The sequence below is a fragment of the Pelodiscus sinensis genome, chromosome 3 (genome assembly GCF_052426305.1).
Source record: "Pelodiscus sinensis isolate ZL-2025 chromosome 3, ASM5242630v1, whole genome shotgun sequence".
In the NCBI taxonomy this organism is placed as follows: domain Eukaryota; kingdom Metazoa; phylum Chordata; order Testudines; family Trionychidae; genus Pelodiscus; species Pelodiscus sinensis.
In genome coordinates this window covers 187,371,490-187,383,985 of record NC_143054.1, presented here as the reverse complement: position 1 = coordinate 187,383,985, position 12,496 = coordinate 187,371,490, and the positions used below count along the sequence as shown (strand labels likewise).

At 37.0% G+C, this 12,496-nt stretch overlaps 1 protein-coding gene across 3 annotated transcripts in view; it reads right to left on the bottom strand.

The window, feature by feature from the left end:
- Window positions 1–12,496, bottom strand: part of WDPCP (WD repeat containing planar cell polarity effector) — a 248,485-nt gene that overhangs the window by 176,679 nt on the left and 59,310 nt on the right. For 2 of the 3 annotated variants that reach the window (XM_075925595.2, XM_014569024.4), the window contains 5 exons: window positions 7,474–7,558; window positions 5,942–5,986; window positions 4,848–4,898; window positions 1,006–1,076; window positions 690–749 (listed from right to left, as the gene is read on the bottom strand). In XM_075925595.2, coding sequence (XP_075781710.2) covers window positions 690–749; window positions 1,006–1,076; window positions 4,848–4,898; window positions 5,942–5,986; window positions 7,474–7,534 — 288 coding nt within the window. In that variant the 5' untranslated portion in view covers window positions 7,535–7,558. Of the gene's footprint in view, window positions 1–689; window positions 750–1,005; window positions 1,077–1,318; window positions 3,600–4,847; window positions 4,899–5,941; window positions 5,987–7,473; window positions 7,559–12,496 lie in introns of those variants that run through there. The other variant, XM_075925596.2, reaches the window with a different exon arrangement.

Genomic DNA, 12,496 nt, shown 5'->3' with positions numbered 1-12,496 from the left:
AGTGTATTATGTATATATTGAGGACAGATACATGCACATAGCTTGCCACAGTGCCCTATGCTCTGTAATTACACGTGAGCTGTTTATCTAGATTCTCAAACAACTCCCATCACCGTCATGTCCAAGCTCAAAGTCAATGCTTTGATATATATCTATATAAATGTTTGCTACGTAAAATATATAATATGAAAATATTTTCCAGGCTTTTTTATACATTTTAACAGCTCTTTTGACTGTGCTTGGGTATGATCCTGTAAGGTGTTTGCAGTAGTGCTGGAACTAGGAGTGCTGGGGGTGCAGCCACACCCCTAGCTTGAAGTTGTAATAACAAACACCAAATACATGGGTTCCACTATAAAATTGTTCCAGTGCCCCTGAATGTCCTGTGCCTTCAAATCACATTACTTTTATGGAAGATGAAGACACTTAGCATCTTGCAAGATCAGCACCTCACAAGATTTAGTAAGTGCTCCTTACTAATTATTTCTTGCTAGTAAAATGACCACAGAGTTTGATTTTATCCTGCCTGTTTCTGCTGATAAATAAAATCTAAATAATGAAATACTCCCTCCACTAAAACACTAGTGAGCTTCTATACTAGTTAACATGATAACATTTCAGCATCAATCACCAAATAGTCGTTCAGCTCCACTGACTGAACATTTCAAGACCATGTCAAAACATTTTACCTGACAGACATATTTATTCTTCCATTTGCTCAGCACACACTGACTGTTTTGCATCAGCTCCTGAAGAACAACAGAAAACAGAAAGAGGGGAGTTGGCCATACACATTGTCACCAGTGGTTAAGGTGCTTCTGATTTTCAAGCATGAGAGATCAGCATGCCACACAAACAAAGATGCAACTGTTTTGGAACAGCCCACCGGACAAAAGCACATTCATCATCACCAGAAGGGCTGATCCTTTATGAAAATTAAAGCTGTTGAAAGAGGTTTGAAAACCGGATTATTTGTTGCCATACTTGAAACTTTCTGAAAGGTACCTCCAGATCCTTAAGAGCATCTCGCAGTTTTTCTGGGCGTTTGTTTTTAAGTATCCAAGGATAATCTCGAGCTGGCAAATAAAATAAATAGATATACAGAGAGATAAACAGTCAAAAACTATTATTTTAAATTGCATTTTTCTTTCTTTTAGTGTGGGAAAACAAGTAATAATCCCTATAGGAATGATCTTAAACATAAATGTTATAGAGAAACTTGCCCATAATTGGGGGGAAGTGGGTATGGTTTCTATTGTCAAATGATATCCTTTTGAAAGGCTCTGTCATGGGGACAGTTAACATGAAATATCCTCACCTACTATGATTTCAGCATGACAACCATGGGTAAAGCTCTCAGGGCAGAATATCCTCCCCAGCTGCTAAGCGTTTGCCATGGGAAAGTCTCCCAAACACTGTGTCTGTAGCTAACCGAGATGCAAGTTATCAACTCCCTCCTGACTCATCTTAGATATTATTATGTTGAATTAACATTAAGGGCAAAAATTCCTAAAACAAGCACTAACTTGTGCCCACAAAATATACATGCATAGATGTCAACAGGTAATTGTGCACTGCACTACTACTACCACCATCTGAGCCATATATGCATTTATTACTGGAAACATTGGTTCTAAGTGTCTGCTAATGCAAGCCAACAAAAAAAGAGGAGTGGGGAAGGCAGAAAGGAAATTCAGGGCCAGGGAATATGACTGCTTAGCTCACTTAAATAAGAATCATAGATACTTACAGTCCTATAACAATCTTGCTAACTTTATTTAGATGCCTAACTTTTAGCAAACAATTTAGAAACATTTAGCCTAAGATACTAACTCTGCAACATTAAAGGAGGCAAAGCTTCCTTCGGAGTTAATGGCAATAGTTGGGTCATAGCTGAAAGACCAGATTCTAACAACTTACTAAAAGTCATTATTTAAAAAGTGAGCCATTTTCCTTAAGAATTCATAACATAAAAGCATGCGAAACTGAAATAAAGTCTCTCTCTCTCTTTCCTCCCTCCCCCACTCTTCATTGTTTATTAGTCTAAACTGTTTAAAAGAAGCTCTGAACTGTCAGAGTTTCTATGTCTACTTTCATGCCAAATGAATTAAGTCAGGTTTACGCCCTACCACAAAACCAGTTTATAATAGAAATGTTATACAATCCTTCATTATTGCATTACGTGTAACATTTAAAACAAAACAAAACCAAAAAAGCACATGCACATACAACTTCCCTTGTATTAGACCAAGCCAGTGACAATGAAACCGTTATGACCATTCTAATTAGGCAGGTAAGATCACATTTGCACTGAGCCACTGTGTAAATTAAGAACTCTTATCTACATATACAAATAGAGTTGGCAACTTTTTTCTTACACAAAACTGAACACCCTTGCACTGCTTCCTGCACTGCCCCTCTTTTGAGGCCACGCCCATGTCTCACCTGCTCTTTGAGGCCACACCCACGGCTCACTCCATTCCCCTCCCCCACCCTTACTCCCTCGCCCATTTTCACAGGGCTATGGGCAAAAGGAGGTCAGGGTTCCAGCTAGGGGTGCAGGCTCTGGGGTGAGGCCAAGTATGAGGGGTGTGAGGTACAGGAGGAGGCTTGGAGCTGGGGAGTAGAACAGAGAGGTTCAGAGTATGGGAGAAGGCTCTTAGCTGAGGCAGGGGGTTGAGGTGCAGGAGGAGACATAGACTCTGGGCGGGGAGGGTGGATTTCAAGGTGGAGTCATAAATGGGGGGTTTAGGGTGCAGGAAGGGAATCAGAGCTTGGGCAGAGGGTTAGGGTGTAGGGGGAGAGGGCACCTGCTGGCAGTGTGGGCACTGGAAGTGGGGATGAGGGGTCTGGAGTGCAGGAGGGTGCTTCAAGCTTGGATTGAGTGGTTCGGAGGGAAGGAAGGGGATCAGGGCTGGGGCAGGGAGTTGGAGTGTGTGTGAGGGGGTGTCAAGGGTGTAGGCTCTAGGTGTCACTTACCTCAGGCAGCTCCTGGAAGCAGCATATCCCCCTTCAGCTCCTACATAGAAGCATGGCCAGGTGGCTTTGCACACTGCCCCATTTTAGCTGTTGCCCTGGCAACTCTCATTGGCCATGATCCTGGCCAATGGGAGCAGCAGAGCCAGCATTTGGGGAGGGCAAGGTCAGTGTGTGGAGTCCCCTGGCTGCCCCTACATGCAGAAGCCAGAAAGGGGGTACATATTGCTGATTCTGGGAGTCACATGAAGCCACAGCAGGGAGGGAGCCTGCCTTAGCCCTACTGGACTGGACCAGTCCATCGACTGGTCTTCTAACAGCTTGATCAGCGGTGTTGACCAGAGCCAGAGACATAAATACCAAATTACATGTCCAAATCACCACTTGAGTATAAAATTAACCAGTGCTGCCTTACCAAAGATATGGACCATAAATTGTCATGTAAAATTCTGTGCTTTGCAGCTGCCCTGATCTCAGCACAGAGCCCTAATATTTGGACTGTTCATTGACAAATCCATTGAGGCCTGTTAGGGGAGGAATCTTCCCATTGTGCCACAGAGCAGCAGTGGGCCAGGTCAAGGGAATAATCACGGCGACACAGCTAGTGTAGCTAACACATCATATATACAAGAGAGGCTAGTTGGTGCAGCTGTCTAGTCAGTATCCGCTGGCTTGGCTCTGCTCACAACAGATGGGCCCATCATACAGGGAAGCCATGAAGGACAATACTCCACAGCATACAAAGGATGTAAATCTTGTATACGGCTCCTTAAATTTTGACCTGCTTTATAGCAGATCTTCACTAGTTCTCCTGAACACAAGGTTCTCCAAGAATACTGGGGTCTGGGACCCAAGAGAGTTTGTCCTTATGGGACAAATTGGAACATAAGAATGACCAGACTGGGTCAGTCCAAAAGTCCATCTATCCCAATATCTTGTCTTCCAACAATAGCCAGTACCAGGTGCCCCAGAGGGAACAAATAGAACAGTAATCATCATGTGATCTATCCCATCACTCATTCCCAGCTACTGACAACAACAAAAATCTAATTGAGTTTGTGTGATTTTTCAAAATAAAGGTTAGTGTTATGGCCAATTTCTCCCTCAAAATAGATACTTTCTGCCACCAAACACAGATACACACTCCAATTAGAAGGGAGAATTGGGTCACACTACTAATTCAGTTATGATCACATATAGTATTAACAGAACTATTAAAGGTATAAATTTTATTTTGAAAAATCCCATAAAATCAATTAGATTTTTCATAGCTGTAATGCAATAGAGACTGAATAAATGTGGTATGAAAAGGAGTAACTATTCAGAAGTTATAAAACTTGTGGTTTTATTATTCAAATGATAAACTTCTAGAAGCACCATGATAGTAACGTGATAGTTTCATTAAAACGTCTTTTAACCAGGAAATAGGAATATAGAATCCAATGTAAATTTTAAAAAAACAAACTGAATACAGTTGTTTATCAGCATGTTTCTACTACACCTATTGGAAGAACTTTAGGTTACTATTTAAATTGTTTCATTTATTTAAGATGTTTATCGATAATCTTGATAAAGAGAATCCTGGATTATATTTATTTCTCTTTTTACTTGACACGAGAAATGAGAAGGAATTCTGACTATCTTGCCCAAAAATATAGAAAAGATAAACTGCAATTATAGAAGAAAGGTTTAGTTACATCTTATGAATTATTTTGTGCTCTTTAGTTTTATGATATTCATACCTATTATATGGTATGTGTAGAAAGTTGAGTTTGACTAAGAAAGATTATTTTAGTGTTTTGCCAAGGGCAGCAGCAATTAAAAATATAATGTTGTCTTACAATAATAAGCAACCTAGAAAATGCCCTTACATTCCACAAGCTGTTGCTTCTCTTCTAAGTAACCATGCTTCATTTGTGATACTAAAAAAGGGGGAGGGAGGAGAAGAGAATGAAAAGATTAATGTTAACTCTCACAACCACTGTCAGCAAATATTAATACATTAAAGAGAAGAGTCAGACATTTTAATAAATTACAGAAATATACACAAAATTAACACAGGCCTGATTTTTTTCACTTTGCAGTCAGATATCTTAAATTTGCAGTGAAAGAAAAGCTTATGCAGCCCAACAGGTGGGCCAATATTACCGAGCCTCCAATCTCATCAGATAGTGAAGTGAGCTGCAACTGAATCCAAGAGAGAAGCTGAGTCAGTCTGTCATCAGAACCATGAAGACAGCATATTAACCACCAAGCTAAGTACGTGGGATGCCCACACAAGCCTCCACTTTATCCTGGTCTGAAACAGGAAGTAACTGTAGCTGAAAAGACCTTTTGGGCCATCATGAAACTTCTAGGATTAACAGGATTAATCAGATAAAGAAAATTGATCATTCACTCTGAAATGCCTATTTCAGATATCAGGTAAAGATCCAGGAGGCTAACACTAGTGCATTCCTCTGTGTTTATGATGCCCTCTACTGGGATTCCAACAAATAAAAAAATACTAGAATGCTCACTGTCAGACTGGCTGTATTTGAAACACTGTATTACATTACATTTATATTTATTAATTTTTCTTTCTAGCATAAACAACATTGTGAAGTAGAAAATATACACTCTGTGAGGCCTGAATGATGTTTAGTTTATCACTGTCCAAATAGACAAGGAATTCAGTCATGTCTCTTGAAAATTAATTCAATTATTTTGCCATTCATTTCATTAAATTATTTAACTATCTATAGTTCAATTTATTGCAATAAAAAGTTTAAAAATATATTTGGATTACTCAGGACAGAGAGTGTGACTGCTTCTTTATTCTAGAGAAATACAAAGACCCTTGTATATTAAAATGTTCATTGCTGATTTTATACATAATGCCATTAACCAAACTACTTCTTTCCAAAGCAGACTATTTCAAAGTTTTCAACATTTTTTAAACCCTTAAATACAATTTATATCGTACCTGGTTCTTTCTTGTCATAGTATTGATAAATCCCAATGTCTTCATCTACATAATTGAGTGAAAATATCATTAAATTGTGACTGTGTCAATGGAAAAAAATACAGCTTATGAAATGAATTTAAACCACTTTTAAAACAATGCCTCCTGGTGACTGACAATGTTACAACTACTGCCTTGTAAACTTTTTTTTTTTAATAATATTAGTGCACTTTGGAAAGCTCCTCTTTCAATGGTAAAAAGCTCCCATTTCTAGCTATGTGGTGCTCTAATTCACTAGATTTTAAAGAGATGCTATTTTACTGCACATTGACCTCTAAGGCCTCAGGAGAAATTTTGGCAGAACTTCCTCATTTGGAGAAGAAGGTGGAAGTCATTTCTGTGGCAGACTAATTTAAAAATAAAATAGTGGTTTTCTGAAGCTGTTTGGAGGTTTGAAATGTTAGATTAAGAGCAGAGAGAGACAGTGAACAACAGGTTAAAGACAAGATGTGTGATATATTCATGTATAATGTGGCTCTGCAATTTATTACATAGTTATCTCCTCAGATATAATTTTATATATGGTATTATTTGTAATAAGCAAAAGCAATCTTAGGTTAGAATCCATTACAAAGAAAAATGAAAATAATGAATTGTCATTTTAAAATCTGATTTCTCCCAACAAATGAAGCAACATTTCATGTTGCTAAAATGTAACAGTTCCAAATATGATTTGAATTACAGTTATCATAATTATTTATTTTATTTAGGTTGCCAGGCATTTCTGGACAGTCTAGCTATTAATTAAACTTTTTTCTCTAGTTGTCATTACAGCATGCTTCTTCTCATAAATATAGGGGACGGTGTAGGATATTGAGTCAACCTTTGATTAGTCATATTTTTGTATGGCTTTTAGTGTTACCAGAATTTGTCTTGTTCCAACTGTCATAGAGACTATATGTCAAATAAATGTGGCTTTGGTATCATACTCTTCAAAACCAGTGATTTGTTGAGCATTGGATTTTAGCACTTGCAAAGCTAGAAGTACAAAGGTTTTTTCCACGTGAATGATAATTAGTCATGTATCTCAAATTACTTTGAAAACTGGAATGATAGTTTAATATGATAAATAGGCCATAAGTATACCAATTCTTCATTCAAAATGTTCAGAGCCCGAGCAATAAAATATTGTTACATATTAAGTGCATTTTATGCTTCTGCAATCAACTGGAAAGTATGAATGAATACCAATAAATTAGTTATTGCAGTGAAACCTATAGAAAGCAGCACACAGCTTCTTAAAAAGAAGCATGAATTAAACAATATAATCTTAATACATTTTTCTTTATTGACAAGAATGTTTCATATCTATGATGAGATAAGTACAGAAGCTGGCCACATTCTACCATACTATTTTTATATCATTTGCTTTCCCCAAGTACAAAAATAAACTTCATGTAAGTATTCAGAATTTTATATCAGTTGAATATTCATTGACAGATTTCATTATTCTGTTTTAGAAAAAGGTTGGAATTTGGTCACAGTTGATTTACCCCCAACATGTAAGGTATTCTTCAAAGACCACAGGTGCATCTCAGTCAGGCAGAAAGACATCTGATGGCAGATGGAAACTCAGTCCTATCAAAAGAAGGAAAGAAACAACATGTGGAAATTAATTATTTTCTATCACCAGTGAAACTGAAAGTCCCTTGGCAACAAAGTGGTAGAAGAGCCTGCCATTGGTGATATTCTGAAAGCAGAATCATAACCCCCCCCCCCCCCCCACACACACACACACAGTGTAGTGCTTTTATTTCTGCTCCTATAAATGATGCTAGCTAAGGGGAAAAAATATCCTTTCTATTATATTAAATGTACTATGTTGCTATAGGTATATATGAATTTTATTTAGATTCTAAGTAGGTATTATAATAGAATCGGAAACAGTCTTTAAAAACCTAAAATATATTTCTTTGAACCATTGTGATTGCCTCTCATTCATATACAAAAGCTTGCATATTCAGCAATAGCAAAGTCAGAGTTAAAGGAGAATGAACTTTAGAAAAATAAATTTTTTTTTGCTTTATATTTAAAGAAAAATTTACAGCCAGCCTCTATCTTTGTCCTTGCTGCTGTTTACCTGTAACATTACCACATATGTGCGTGTCAAGTCAATAACTGTGCAAGCAAAATTAGAGGCTATTTTTGAAGGTCTGACCTTAGAATGTTAGAATATACTTTTAGGATTTGACCCTGCAAGCCTGTACATAACACTCTATGAATGATGATGATAGGAACCTTGCAAGCACTAACAATTAATGTGAAATACGTGATTTGATGGCTTTCACGGGAAACAAAGGGAGGTTACATTAAATTATTAGTAAATGACAAGAACAACACGTATCATTCAGATACAATTTATTAGGTGAATTTATGTAAAATTATTATAATTCTGTTTTTTTTTCTTTGAAGTGCTGTCTCTATATTCACAGTTATGAGGATAATCTTGGCCATGTCTACACTAGGAAACTATTTCGAGATTAGTGAATTCGACTTAATAACTCCCAAATTAACAAATTCAAACTAGCCTACACTATGGGGAATCCTCAAAATTAGCCCGAGGCAGGTTCTGTTAATATGGACGCAGAACCTCGGACTTAGAGCAGCAGGAAGCACTGGGATGTAATTATTTTCAAATAGTGGCACTGGAGCATCCACACTACTGTTATTTTGAAATAACTATTTTGGAATTAGCATTATTTCTTGTGGAAAGCAGGAGTACAGATTTTTAATTCTGTGGTCCGTTATTTTGAAATAATGGGCTTAATAGTGTGGATGCGCCACTTATAAAATCTACTGGGAGTGGGTTATTTAGAAATAAAGTCCTAGTGTAGACAGGGCCTTCTCTCCTCCCATGCCATTGATCATTTCTGGCAAAAAAGTATCCATTGGACCTCTCTGACTAACCTCTGTAGCACCGAATACTCTGAGCTGTGGTTACAAACAAGGTCATAGGCCTAAAAAGCTTCAGCTTCCAATAGTCCCATAACAGCAGAATTCAGAGGAACAGAGAAAAATAAGCATTTAATATGAACATGCAAAAGAACCACTCTTGAAGAACTGTGGTTAGTATGCTACTGTACATAAACTTTTTTTCCCTAATTATTTGAGACACGCTTTCCTTTCCTGCTGTGGGAAACTCAATAGCACTACAAGAACAAAAAGATAAGTTAAAGGACTTCTAATTAGAAATTAATTAATGGAGATTGCATATCTCCTAGAACTGGAAGGGACCTTGAAAGGTCATTGAGTCCAGCCCCCTACCTTCACAGCAGGACCAAGTACCACCCCTGACAAATTTTTGCCCCAAATCTTTAAATAGCCTCCTCAAGGACTGAACTCACAACCCTGGGTTTAGCAAGACGAGGCTTAAACCACTGAGCTATCCCTCCCCCAACAAGCATCTGACATAAATTTCAAATCAAGAGAGTTGTAGGATGAAAATATTCAAGACTCGTCAGTGATATGCCCCAATGAGGACTGTTTTAAGACCCTGACATACTTTCATCTTAGCTAACATATAATATCTCAGTGTACAGTTTAATCCACTTAAAAACACTGGAGTGGGAAAAACGTTCCTCTTATTTCGATCCCCAACATGATAAAAAAAAAATCTCGCTGAGTTCCTAAACCTGTTAGGTCAATCCAAGTACAAGTTTAAAATACACATGACACCTAGCAAATGCAATATAGTTTCCCTGGGGTGAAAATGAGATTTTGCTAAGAACATTGGGAGATTGCTGGAACTCAGACTCCACTTCTGGAATAAGTATGGGATGAGGACCCAGGACAACACTGTCCATGTGGAAGATGGTGAAAGAAGGCGAGCCCATAAATTCTGTAGTGCTCTCATTCTTCTTGCAGATATTACTGAAACTGAAATAGTTTCTTTGGCAACAAGTGGAAATAAAACACAAATCCTCAAGAATCAAACAGTTAAGGTCTTTGATAAAATGTGTTCTCTGACTGATGGAAAGACATTAACAGCATTTTTCAGAAATCTTGACACGGTAGTTTGACTAAAAAAAAAGAATCTGCCACTTGCAGATGATATATATGGAGTGGCAAGCAGGAGCACCAGGTCAGAAGAAAAGTGGCTGAGAGACTTTAGACATCGTATATAATCCAATATATAGACACAGAAGCTAGAAATAGTGTTACCCTCTGCTTTTCCACTTCCAAGAGTTGTATTTTCATCATATATGGATTTCTGGACTGCACCAAAAACTCCTACCGTTCCACAGAGCACACCAGATCACAAATAAATAATTCACATCTTGTGACCCAAACCAAGAGGTGGAAGAACTTAGTAACTGTGAATCAGAATGCACAACACCACCTTTCTGAGATAGCAATCCAACAATATCAGTAAGAGAAAAAGAGATTCTCATGAGACATCTGTCAGTGGAGCTACAAGATTTACACTCATTAAGGATCTCACTATACAATACTGCTTCATCATGTTTATTAGGAGAGCACTTCCACTGAACAACTAATATACTCTGAGTTCTTATGGCATCAGGTAGCTTTCATTTTATTTCTCTGAAGGTGGATGTTTACTGAAAATTCCTAAAACTCCTTTTTTTGGGTTACATGGAATCTGCATATTTCAAACCTGATGGTCTGGTTTCTTAAAAATTCTCTCTGGCTAGCCTTATGTTTTTATTCTGGCAATCAACGTCTTCCAAGCTTGTAGGTTCCCTGTCACTCACAAATTAAGCTAATTCTTCATTGCAAACTTCAAAGTTGCCATTCACTCAATCGGATTATAATGAAGAGTGAGTAGAAAGCATCTGCTAAACATGGCATCCCCCCGAGCCGATTTAAACTTCTCCAAGTATGAGAGCCAACAGAGACACATGAACAGTTATGGTAATGCACAAAATAAAATCCTTGATTTTTCATCTAATTATTACTATTATATTTTTGTTTTAGTCTGTTTAGGAGCCAAGCCTTGAATGTCAGAGAGACAAAGAGAGGAGCAAAAAGGAAAGTAGTGGGTTAAGCACCAAAAGAATGCTTTCAAGTGTTTTTTTCCTCGAGTATCAGAAAGAAAAAGACAGAAAGGTGCTTTGCACTCAGTACCAAATAATAACTTTCGTAAACTTTTCATATTTTTAAACATTTTCATTCCATTATTGAAAAAAAAGTTACGTAAGGAAGCGATCAAACTGAAGCAGCATATTTTAGTCCTCAACTAAAAAATGACTGTTCAGGGAAGTCACGTCCTCTATTTATTCACAAAAGAAGGATCCTTACAATGTACTTCAAGGCTAATCTGGAAGTACCACATCTAGGTGTGAGGAACAATTTGGTTTATAGAGCCACACAATCCTTGACCTCTATGCCCTATCAACAAAAAGACCAATTAGTGCTAGTTCTAGAGTTGGGTTGTTTCAGTGATCACCAATCCACTGGAAAAACTTCTAAATTATCCCGAGACATCTTCTGTTTAATCATATTTTACTTGAATCTGTATGAATAGAAGACTTGTGTCCCTAAAATAAAATGGTACATTACATGCATTAATATTCACTATTACAAAATTATGTTGCTCCACTAGGAAAAATATTTGAAGGAACTCAGAATAGGCATGACAATCAAATAATAGCTCCTCAATGTCTAACTACATGATTTCTTGCACAATTTTCTTAACTTTTAAAAAATGACTTGCTAAGTTTACAACATTTTTATCTGCATTGGTTATACCCTCCCTTATGCACATGCTTCAAGCATATGAGATATCCCATTGAGCTAAATGGAATTACTCATCTGCTTGTATTTAAGCACATAAATCTTTGCAGGATTTGTAAGGACAATTGCAATTACTTTTTATGTTTCCCCTTCTCTTGCTTCTGGTTTATAAGATTTATGGCCTTAATTTTTTCCTGACTTTTGATGCCTTGATTGTCTTAAAGCTCTTCTTAAGCTTGAAAAGTTCTGATTTTTAAAAATTAAAGAAAAAGAGCTATTTTACTAGGAAGGTTCCACAACCTATTTCTATATATAGTTAGGATATATATGTGTATATAAAAATAAACTTATGCACATGTTTTTGCTGAAAAATGTATCTGACTATGCATTATACATACATTTTTCAAAGTCCTAAAGTAAGTTCTATTTTCATAAAATATCACTACAGAGTTTTTTGTTTTATTGTTTTTTATTTTAACAAAGATTAATTATTTGAGAGGAAATGGCTATCATTTTTATTAGCTTCCAGACAGAATCTCTCCCCAAACTCAGTTTTGTTTTCTTACTATTTCCAGGTGGGAATCAGAATTATATCTCTGTAATCGCCGGAACTCATTCCCTTTCTCATTGTCAAAGCTATAACTGATCAGATATCAGGTGTTCAGGCAAAGAGGTAAGCCAGAAAACCACTCTACAATTCATTCTATGTTTCTGAGATGTCATATCTGGAGCAGCAATGATCAGTCTCTTTTTCTTCTTCTTCATGACCAATTTCTCCTTCACCAAGGAGAGTAATTTCTTGCAGCACAGTGATATTAAAGA